The 12046-nt window shown below is 40.3% G+C and overlaps 1 protein-coding gene across 6 annotated transcripts in view; it reads left to right on the top strand.

Moving 5' to 3' along the window:
• dock4b (dedicator of cytokinesis 4b) overlaps positions 1-12046 on the top strand; it is a 163642-nt gene that overhangs the window by 146453 nt on the left and 5143 nt on the right. For 4 of the 6 annotated variants that reach the window (XM_079552363.1, XM_079552362.1, XM_079552360.1 and 1 more), the window contains 4 exons: positions 3253-3362; positions 5903-5975; positions 8781-8897; positions 9506-9564. In XM_079552363.1, the coding sequence (XP_079408489.1) occupies positions 3253-3362; positions 5903-5975; positions 8781-8897; positions 9506-9564 (359 nt within the window). The remainder of the gene's footprint in view (positions 1-3252; positions 3363-5902; positions 5976-8780; positions 8898-9505; positions 9565-12046) is intronic. The other 2 variants (XM_079552365.1, XM_079552364.1) reach the window with 1 other exon arrangement.

Below are 12046 nucleotides of genomic sequence, written 5' to 3'. Positions count from 1 at the left end.
CAATCATCCTATGTAGCAGGCAGTTAAATCCAGAGCGACCAAAAAAATGTACTTAAAAGACATTTGAGTGGAAGCTCTGAGCACAGGGACATGATCTTAGACCTTTTGTTTGGCACAACATCCACCATGTGGTGTGGAGGTCAGTGAGGGCAGTTGACAGCTAGGGATATGCAGGGCAAGAGGGCAGTAGAGACAAAACAAAACAAGTCGAGACTAGAAAAGATACACAGAATATGAAATTAGGTAAAAATTTAACTCCATAAGGGGCTGACACTTAAGGAGTGATTGAAGAGTGACGCCAAAGTTTCCCCCATACTGTGTATACTGCACCTATAGCTTTTTTCATTTACAGTGGCCTCAGAAAGACCTTTTTTTAATTAATTCTAAATTCTTTTAGGATTCCCATTTGACCCCACAAAATTGTTTCTTGCCCCCATGGAATCCAAATTTGTTCCACATTTTTATGTGGCAGTTTGGATTGTAGAGTATGATTGAAATATTATTTTAAAAAAAAGTGTAATGTCAGACCTGAACTCACTGTATGTCTATGGCCAAAGATACAGTCGTGCTCAAAGGTTTACACACCCTGGCAGAATTTCATCATAGGCCATCATTGGCCTTGTTAACAACAAACAAGTGCACCATACCTACTGTGAAATATGGAGGTGGTTTACTGATGTCAGAATAAAGTGAAGGTCCCATTAGTGGCCATCTCAGTCTCCTGACCTCAATATCATTGAACCACTTTGGGGGGCTCTCAAACGTACAGTTCATGCACACAAGAATGGGCCGCTTTACCATCAGAAAAAAATTAAGAACCTCATCGACAACTACCACAAAAGACTCCAAGCTGTCATCGATGTTAAAGGGGGTTATACACAGTATTTGATCTTTTGATCTTTCCTTTTTCATTAAGATTTAAAAATACAGTAGCAAACTCAGTTGTTTCTCCATAAATGGCTTCACACAACCACGACTTATGAGTGAAAAAAAATGTTCATATTCTAAAATTCTGCCAGGGTATGTAAACCTTTGAGTGCAACTTTGCGTAAAGCCATAACTAAATCAGAAATAAATAAACTAATTACCTGATTTATACCTAGGGGGCTATTGCGTAAATCTAGCTCAGGATAGCAAGGCTTTTACTGGGAGTAAACACGTCCAGGTTCAGTCCATGTCCACACACTCGCTCAGGGCTTCCCCAGCTGCGCTCAGCCCAGTCCGACTGAATGAGCCGTACTATCGGCGTATGCGGGCAGCCTTCGGGAGAGGAGCCAAGATACGATTGAGCGTCAATGCAAGACTCCGGAGAGGAAAGCCCACCTCCGCCAAAATGTTTCTCAGACACCCTGGTGCAAGTGGACAAGCTTTAAAACGCTACCACTCAAAGCCGGCTGCACCGCACACAGGTCTTTAAACATCAAAAAGAGACCGACTCTGACCAAGATGTTAAAATGCTCTGCATGTTAGGAGGACGGTTATAAATATGAAGATAAAAAGAAAAATATAGTGACATTAGGCTGTATGTAAAGAACCTAAACATATCGATTATAAATATGGAATAATTATGGATATGGTTGCCTATCAATCTGAATTTATACTCCACATTTGAAGTTGTCTAATACATTTGTTTTTCTTAACAAAGTTGCAATGATCTAGTGATAAAACAATAGTTTCAGTAATAAATGTTTTTTTCCCATCAGTGAAAAAGAATTCAGACAAAGGCGGAGAACTTAGCCTTGTTCGGGCCAGGCAAATTTTAACCAGACCAAGAATACTATATTAGGGCTGAGCCACGTTCTAACCAGAACTGACCAATGACAAAGCCAGGTCTAAATCAGACATTTAGGTTCAATGGCCCAACACGAGCAAAACAGAAGCAGGAACAAAACTGGCTTTAGATTAATCATTTAAAGCAGTGGTTCCCAAACTTTTTTTGTCTCGCGCACCCATGAGTTGTTCTTTTATACTCCGAGTACCCCCTACCTTGAGGATCTTGCCAATATTATCACACAGTGACCTACTAAATTAAGATTATTCAGTATTTAATAGTGTGTTGTGTTCACTATGAAGCTAAATTACCCTCAAAATGAAAAACCTTTTACTGAAAAACCTCAAAATTCTAGACAGTTTTACTACAGTTAAATAATTACAAGTGCCCCCTGCTAAGTGCTCAAGTACCCCCAGGGGTCCCCGTACCCCTGGTTGGGAAACACTGATTTAAAGTATAGGATCCAGTAACAGTGCAAGACAGGGTATAGCAACATTACCTCTCTTATGTATCTGCTTCACACTTACATCCGTAGTCCAGTTTCATCTACTTCAGTGTGAATATTCAACATGCACTTTCCCCCTCTCATCTCACTTTTGCGCAAATCTGCAAACATGTTTCTAGCTTTTATCGTCAAATCAAGAATATATGAAGACATTTATGGAAATACATACCTTTCCCTTTGGCAAGCTCTTTATGCCGAGTGGTGTCATTATGCAAAATACCCGCTGAACATAACTATCGCTGCTCTTAACTCAATAAGAGCTGATGGGTACTTTTTAGCAATGGGATAGCCTGAGAAGTTTCCTCCTCCGCCACTAATGGATCAAGGCTTAAGTAAAACCTAAAACCAAAGAAACTGAAGGGATTCATCAGTGAGGTGTTTTTTGATGCATTATATCTAACAAAGCCTACGACCCAATTTTGTTTTTATAAAAAGCCTGAATAAAACATAATGTAGCCTGTGACTATTATATCCTGAAACTTGATGTGTTTGAAGCAGGGAAAAGCGCATTGCCGTGATAAGGAAGCGACGGCAGAACTAAAGCCTCAACAAAACTGCAGCCCTTGTGCCGTGTTCCTGCTCTGCTGTCCAGTAAACGGCCAATTCATAACACGCAACCTTATTACCTGCATTATTAGGCAGGTGTTCGCGTTCGGTGTAATTTTCTCTCGTTTTGATAGCGTTACGTATGCCTCTTTCCCTGTCTTTCTTTGTTGAATATGTCCAGTGCACTAAAGGAGGCAAGGCATTGTGTATCGGAGTGTGTGGGAGGGTGTAGGCCATTTATCATGTTGTGGACCTAGTGAGGCTGAAAGCACCCGAGAGCGGGTAGTGGGCAGGAGGAGAGATTGGCCTTTCCTGATTGCCTGTATTTGTGGGTAATGGTCTTAACACCTTGCTGCTGTTTGGTCCCTGGAGTATTTGTACGAGCTTGTTGTATAGTAGGTGGAACTACATCTCTTCTTTGTCGTTTCAGGTTCCCCTCAAATGGCAGAGAAACACAAGCATTCCAGAGAAAACGCCTGTCTGTCTCCGCGAGAGAGGCCGGTCAGCGCCATCTTTCCCAACCCACTGGATCCTGCACAGGTGGGAACATGGGTACAACTGAGACAAGATGCTCGTGTAGTGATAAATGACTGGACTACTGGACGGAAAAAGTACCCTATGGACTTAAAAGGACACATATCATGCGTATACTGTGCCAATGTTGTTGACTTATCAAGAAAAATATGCCTGGAGTCGTGTTTTCCTTTGTTCGCGGGGTTTGAGTAATCCTTTCTTCTACTGCTGAAGCGCCACAATCTCTTTTCCGGATATTTATTGAATTTTTTAGGTACTGTATCACAAAACTTCCTCTGTAACCTGGAGGTAGGCCTGTATTTTTAGTAATTTGCTTGAGCAGGGGTGGGCAATTCATTTTCATAAGGGGCCACATGAGAAGCCTGAATTGAGTGGAGGGCCGCACCAACAATAACTCAAACTTATTCTGCTCAGCTTTATCCTATTGTACATTACACTAAATGATGTATTTTGATTAGCTCATACCGTTATTTAGTTGGACTATTATTTTCTGTAAATATTTAGCCATACTAACCAAGGACATGTGTGCATCATTATTTAGGTCAGTGGTTCTCAACCTGGGGGTCAAATTTGGAAGGTCGCCAGATCTTGTAGATAAAAAATATATATTTTACTAGCATATAAAATAATATTTTGCTGTAGCATGTGTGTCCTATTTTACCAGAGAGCCATTATTTGTTCTTAATTTGATTCATTTTATTTTAGCCATTTTAGTTTTGTCTTTGTTTTTTAAGAATTATATAGGCAAATGTCCCTATTTCTCACGGCGTGACCCGAGCAGGGGTCACAAACCCCTTTAACTGTTATAATGGGGGTCGCGACTCCAAAAGATTGAGAACCACTGATTTAGGTTATTCAACTTTTATCCTTGTTAACTTCTACCATCGCACTGAAAGCACCTCTGCGTTTCAAACAATCAAAGTTTGTGGGAAATGAGGCGATGCACTATAACAGGGGTCTCCAGGTAAATTTCCCTGGGGGTCAAATTATATCAGGAGTGTATTGCCGGGGTCCATAAACAGAAGCTCCAAAATAAAAATATGTTTTGATTGGGAAAGTACTATTGAGGAAACTGTTTTCAATAAATGAATAATAATGAGCCTGTATGAGGACTGTAAACTCATAAAAACGGTTTACACTTGTATTGCACTTTACCAGCCTGTGTCACAAGTTTGTGCTGCACTGTAGTCGTTATATATATTCACTCCACACTCGGTGGTGGTAAACTGCTGATGTAGCCACAGCCACCCAGGGCAGACTGTCCATTTACCACATGGCTATAATGTGTTGTTTATATCTTGAGCTCTCATTATGTAAGTGCCCTCTACTCATGTGTAATTATTTCCTTTTATTTTCATTTAAGCTGCCCCCTAGTGGCTGGAGTGAGCATTCTGGTCATTTCTTTAAAAATCATAACTCCGCACAGGAATGGGCTAGAGACTTACTTTTTTTTCGACACACTCGGAAATTTATGCCCTACAAGTGGGCCGGAATGAATCATCTCGCTGGCCAGATGTGGCCCACAGGCCGGTTTTGCCCAGGTCTGTGCTTGAGGAGGACAATTGTAATAGTATAAATACAGTTATACTTAGAAAGATGAGACACTCCACACGAGGCGCGGTGTAAATGAATCTGCCTTGCCACCATTATTTTAGTTTGATTTGATTTAGCAGCAACCCACAAGTCCAAATTATAACTCATCAAACTCTAGTGAGCAAAATAAGTTCATGTCAAGCCCAAAATGATGAGCATTAGTAGCAATAAACTACAGCTTTCTAGGGCCTTATCTCATCTTATTTAAACAAGGAGAATGTGAGATGTGATCGAAGCACAAAGGAATTCATAACCAATCCAGGGTTAAAACTAAGTGTTGCTCAACCAACTTGACTAAACTTGAACTAAACTATGACTAAGCAGAAGCCAATTGAAATCTAACCCTCAACAAAGAGGGCAATAACAAGAAGAAAACTGTTTCTGCATGTAAATGTTTGCCTCGAGTAGCGCTGTCCCAAAAGGTTAGTGTACTGCATGCACAGGGTCACCCAGCGGGCACACGGCTCCCCTTGATTTGTTTCTGGACACAAAGTCAATTGTGCGCTGACGCAATGTCTTTGGATGTAATTATAGCCCCTTTTAATTGCACCAGGTGTGTGATGTTGTTATTGACAAATAGCGCGGCCTGTTTCCATTTTTACCCGGTGCTCATGGCAGTTGCATTATTTTCACTTCTCCAGGTGCAAATCCCAGTAGAAATTACAACTCGAGCAAGCCACATTTACGGGGTGATTATTTTGATTTATTTCGCACTGATTTGAAAGTCCGTGCTACCTCGCTGCCAGTGGGAAATTCAGGACATCAAAGTTATCGTGCTTCACTGTACGTGGCTTTATATTTCTGTGCATTGGCAGAAGTTTAACACATTTTTGTGGGTTTTTTTTCATGTGTAAATACGTGTATAGCCACAAGCCAGTGTTGTGTATGCTGTTTAGTTGTTCATATTTTCATGTGATTGAACGACTTTTGTAACTATGATCTTGCATTCACAGAGAGCTCCTCCTCATCAAATAGGGGACGCCACCTTACCGCGAAGTGACCCCAACCTCTCCGCTCCGGACAAAGGTACACTGTGCATATTTATGCATTTATAATTTATCTCATGGGCATTCAGTACAGCATATGCGCAATTCATCTTTTTAGTGCAGTGGAGCATGACAGCAGTTAGCATGACGGGTCTGTTCCTCACTTGATTCTCACACCACAGTCATGGCTGAGGTCATCTGTCCAGAGATGAAGGGTGTATGACAGTGACAGCCAGGCTTCTGACCTGGGTGTCACTTACAGCCTTGGGAATAAGTATTTGTATTTTCACACCCGAGCAGTAGCTGGGCAATTTTTTTCCCCCACACACAATAACTGCGAACTGTAAATATATTTTAAATATATATGTTTATTGTATTTAATTAAAGTGCATCAGCTTAAACAAAATTGCAAGTAGTATTTGGATTGAGCCAATAAAACAACAAAAGGCTGGGTATTTTCTTGCCAGACGACTGAGTCTGAGTCTTGTAAAGTTAGCCTGATGCTGCTTCCACCACTCAAGTGGGTCAGTGTCAGGATCCACCTCAGGACCCAAGAAGGAGGAGGTGAGGTCTACATCGTTTTGTCCTTTACTGACTGGTGGGACAGTGATGCAGGTGCTGCTTTCTTAAAGAAGGCAACTAAAGTTTTCTTCTTAGGTGGGCTCTGTTCTTCTTGGCACATTTCTACAGCAGGACCTTCTTCCTCTGAGCAGAGGCCAGAGAGCTAAAAAATAAATAAAATTAAAAAAATCAGATTTGATCAGATTTACTGTAAATCCACTGAAAATGAGATTATTGTCATGTTCATTTATACAGCTCATTCTAAATTGCTTTTCACACTCAGTAAACAAACGAAAAGTACCATAATAAATAACAACATACTAGGAATATGCAAACAGCTCATTGAAATGATCAGAAACTACAACAACAATAAAGCAAAATTAAGTGCAACCACAAAACCACGATGACCACATGAACCATATTAAGTGCAAAAACCTCCACTTCCTAAAAGCTAAAGTTAAGTCAAGTTGGAGTAAGTAAAAAGGTCATGAGCAGCTGCATTTTGAATGATCAGAAATAAAATCTTCAAGGCCATTGCAATGTTCTAACAATCAAATGATGATAAAATAAATGAAATTTGTGCTCAGAGAGGTGTCGGATAATGGACAAATGAATCACACATTTTTTATTGTTTGATTCAATATGATGCATTTCACTTCATGACAAAGCCTTTTTTAAAAGTCGTTCAGTCGTAACTTTAGACCAGGGGTAGGCAAGTTTGCGTCGTGAAGGGCCGAACCTCAACATCGTAGCCTAAAGTAAAGAACTATTTTCTGTAAATGCCAATGTTTTATATCAGTCGTTCCCAAATGTCAGGACTTTAGGACCCACCATTACCCTCGGATGACAAGCCGAGGACCCAAATAAAACTGTCATTTGTCATATATCGTATAAAATATTGTATTCTCCCCACCAGAGACTGAAATTATGATCAAAACAACCCAAGAACATTCACTTTAACAGACACAGTTAGCATTTCTGTGCAGTTTCAGATAGAAAATATTGAATAAAAGTTCCCTATAGACTCGTGACCCACTGAAAATAGTTCCGTGACCCACTTTTGGGTCTTGACCCACCAGTAGAGAATCACCGTTTATCATTATATATGACCAAGCAGGACATTTTGAAAATACTGACACTATTTCTCGCATTTTAAGAGTGCTTTAACAGGTGTGTGATCTATTTGCATATTAATATTTCTCAAAATTATCTTGGGGGCCGGAGGTTCTGTGCTGGAGGGCCGGATTTGGCCCCTGGGCCTGACGTTGCCTACCCCTGCTTTAGACCTTTTAATCTGTGACTGCCAGTGTCTTTAATAACTGTCACAAATGGCTTCACTCCTGACTGACATGAGTGACATTCATGAAGTATGCATGGATGCACACAGCACTTAAATAATAGTATAAATAGAGGTACAGAATAATCCAGAGGGACACTCGAGTGTGACACTGTGTTAACCCCAATCTAAAACCTTTCAGTGTTGTCACAAAGCTGAATACAAACCTATTGTATATAAACGCTAAGACGGCTAATGGCTCCAAGAATTGAAATAACTAAAGATAAAAAAAACTTCAAAATAGACGCATGTGGAAGAGACATCTTCCGTGTGAGTCTCACCAAACCTCATGCAGTATTTATATATATCAAAGGTGCGATTGGTAAATGATGCAGCGAGAGAAAATTAACAAAGACAATATGGTGCTCTGTGTATGAAAAAAACAATAATGAGATGTGATAGAATTATATAAACAGCGAGACTGTACAAATGCGTTACTTTGTCACATTATCGGCTTTGAGGCGTGAATTGTGAAATCTTCTGGTTAAGTTGGTTTAACAGATGGGTGTTCTATTATTATTTCAGCAGAAGTGCTTTTATAATTCTCTGTGGCCAACGCTGAGTGACTCAAAGAATCATTCATTTGTCCTTGCCTGAGGGCCCAGATACATGGACATGGATATTTTTAGAATCGGGGCTCTTTGAAATATCTGGCCACCCGCAACTGCTGGCAAATAATCACAGTATGGATCAGAGAAGCCGGCAAAGCCAAATTTATCATCAAGGCTCAGAGCAAAAGAGGGTCATTTTTATTTCTTTGAATTGACAAAGAGACAGCACAACACCCAGTTTAAATTTAGATGCTGGAAAACGATACTGTGAAATATAAGGGTGAGGTGTTTTCCACTCCCTGTACCGTCCCCATATGTGCATGTTTTGGCTTGTTTGTTTTCCATTGTGCAGTATATGTTTTGTGTCGTGACGTGTGGATGTTTTGTGCTCCATAAGTGCGACCCGCTCCCAGTAGCTGGAGCCTAGACAGTGTCAAAGTGGGAAGCCCATATTTCTCTGAGTCTGTGAGCAAACAGCTCTGCCCTCCTGTCCCTCCTAGGCCACCGTATACAGGTAAAATGGCCACCAAAGCCAGTTTTGTTTTTGTTTGAAGATGATACTAATTTTCCACACTGGCTTCTAACAACGGCAGGCTTGATGCCTCACACTATTGTATTTTCCCAGATTCTCTCTCCCTTTCAATTCTGGACTTTGCATTTGATTGTCTCCTACTGCAAATCCACAATGATGCCAAGGTTTTATTTGAAAATCGGATACTTCCGCTGCTGAAATCTCCCTGGACTTTTGAGGCTTATGGCGCTATCCTGATTCAAATAACGTATTCCTGGCTTTACACTTTACAAGGCGCTCTAAAATACTTGCCTTATTTACAATACTCTACAATAGACGTACATTGATTAGGGCATAACATTTAACTATTTAGCACACTATTATGCTTGATGATGTTGTTTTTATCCAGCGGAGATGATCATTTCTGTGATTTCCTTCTGCTTGTAACTGCATGAGTTGCCGTCCTTGGATCCACAGCTTGCAGCTTTACAGATTTCCTTTACTCTAAGCTACTTCATGAGTGTTTGCTTGACTTATATATTATATACCGTAGTATGTTTTGTCAGTACAGAATTTGTTAATTTTGTGTTTTCTCATCTTTCTGGCAACAGTTTCAGCTAAAAACACAAGTTCACAGTCGCCACTTCCCAATTCAAGATCTCCACAAAAGGTTAGTGCATCTTTTCACATATTAATGATGTTATTTATTTGTGTTTTTATTTTGTTCAGATGAGTTTAAGCCAGGGGTGTCCAATTTTTTTTAACTGAGGGCCACATACAGAAAAATATACAAACAACTGGGCCACACTAAGTAGAGGTCAGATATATAACTTCACCTCTATTGCATTAAAGTTAACAAATTCAATAAAATGCTAACTATGCTTTTTAATTGAATATGCTTAAAGTAAAAAAGAAACAGCCTTCATCACAACTTTCTAGGAATGGATTTTAATTTAGGGTTAGGCTTTTTTTTCCCTCTGGGCCGCAATTAGCCCGCGGGCCGTAGTTTGGACACCCCTGGTTTCAGCCTTAGTTACTATTGAGACAAAAGAGCTGTTCTTTCTCATATTTTTTTTTTTAGACAGCAAATTAAAAGATTCATTATGTTCAAGGATTTCTTTTTTTAAAGAATCATTTTCAAAGATGTACATCAGGGGGAGAGTGCTCAGAGCTGAATGTCACTTCCTTTAGACTTAATAAAGTGGAATTTATTGTAATCGACCGGTAAATCCAAGCATATGTTGAAAGTGTGTTTTTTATTTCTCTTATCATTTAAACTTGTGTTGATATAACATAGCAAATGCAGGCCTGTATGGTTTGTCCTCAGAAATTACGCAGAGTCGATGTGCGGGATCACATGCAGAGCTTGTAATGTCCTGCGAATAAATGATCTTCATATTAACCAGAGCTTAAACCTGCGCATTCGGATGTGTCACTACCAGCAGTTTAACAGAGAGGGAGACGCAGAGGGGGGGCGGGGCCAGGACACAGAGTCCAGCTCCAAACCAGCATCTCATGGTCAGAATGAGTGACAAAAGCGTCAGAATCCTGGTCAACTGAGACAAAGGAAAACATTTCTTTATTAATATTTTTGTGTTTTATTAGGCCAACATATTTTTAATAGCCAATTACCCAGAAAAGCCCAAACTGTTTAAATTTGGGAGACTTACTGGAGTTCCATGTTATAATGGATGGATTTTTCATTGTGTCTGCCAATTTGCAGATTAGACTCGTCTATTTGTTTACTTCACATTTCGCTCTCGACTGTTCTATAATTTGGACATTTGGCTTTACTATTATTATAACTACTATTACAATTATTTCATAAGTGAAAAGCAGTTGAGGGTCACCATTTAGTTCTGTGTTTGACTCTTTTCTACTGAGCTTTCTTGTACGAAGTCAGGCTGACCTTGCTTGGTGACAGCCTTGGGTCTTTATCCAGAGCGGCTAATAATGTGTTAGCACTTTGCTCCGGGGTCTTTATCCTGCTCTGTGCCAACTCAAGGCTGGAGAGCTCTGCATTACTGTTCAGTCAAGCTGCTAACTGCTCAAGTGCTGCTGATTTGGTCATTTTATGCCCTGACTGTCCTGTGAAAAGGGCCCACAATGGGACTGCCTCGAGCAAATTCACTGGTGTACTTAATGTGCACATGATATTGGGACATCAAGTCACCTTGCCCTCATAAAGTCTTCAGGGACACATTCAATTGCATTTGATGATGGTATTATTACGTTACTATAAAGGTCTGCAAGAGAATGCTTCTTAAAGTTGAAACAAAAGAACAACCAGTAAGAATTAAATCCAGGCAATGCTATGACTAAAACTGGGCAAGTTTTTGACGCAAGCAGGTGTAAAAAAAAAGCCTGACATTTTGGACAAAACCATGAATAGATTTGGATTAAGTCAACCAACAGAAAACCTTTTCATGAAGCAATCCAGTCTTTAAAACTAGATAGATAGATGAACTTTATTGTCTGTTCCGGATGATAGAAATTCTTCTTTGACAGGCTCAAACTAAAACAATAAATAGTAGAGCTTCTTAGAGGTTTCAATGTTACATGTCCTGTAAATATGCAAAGTGTCACAACACTGATGAAAATATTTTTGATCCCCTTTATAGCATATCATTTTAGTTTAGAGTATACCTCTGCCTAGAACACGTTCATACATTATCTAGCACCTCCTCTAAAGCTGGGCATACACTGAGACACAATTTTGAACAAGCGGAATTAATCATCAACTCACACTGTGCGTCTGAGTCACATACAAGGAATTTAAATTACGAGCCCGCGATGGAGGCGCTCACACTGTACGGAGCGAAAACGCACTGTCCGGCTCACACTGGGCGACTGACATGACACACGTTACCATGGATACTAGCTTGGTCTGTCAAATCATCTCCTCAAACAGCGCGATGCTGATTTTCGCGTGCGATTTTCAGTCGTACGTTCGTCGTGAGCAGCTACTTGCTGCTCGTAGCCCCCTGTACACAGCTTAACTAAGCACTACGCACTACGCAAACTGACATTGAGTATTGTCCATGTACCAAGGGACAGTGTTGGGTAGTAACAGAATACATGTATTATACCCATTTAGAGTGGGCAGCCCAGTGGCGAAGCGGTTAGCGTGCATTCCTAAACAGGAAAGTGCT

Source organism: Gobius niger, assembly GCF_951799975.1.
Source record: "Gobius niger genome assembly, chromosome: 2".
Taxonomy (NCBI): domain Eukaryota; kingdom Metazoa; phylum Chordata; class Actinopteri; order Gobiiformes; family Gobiidae; genus Gobius; species Gobius niger.
This window is presented reverse-complemented; position numbering and strand designations above follow the sequence as displayed.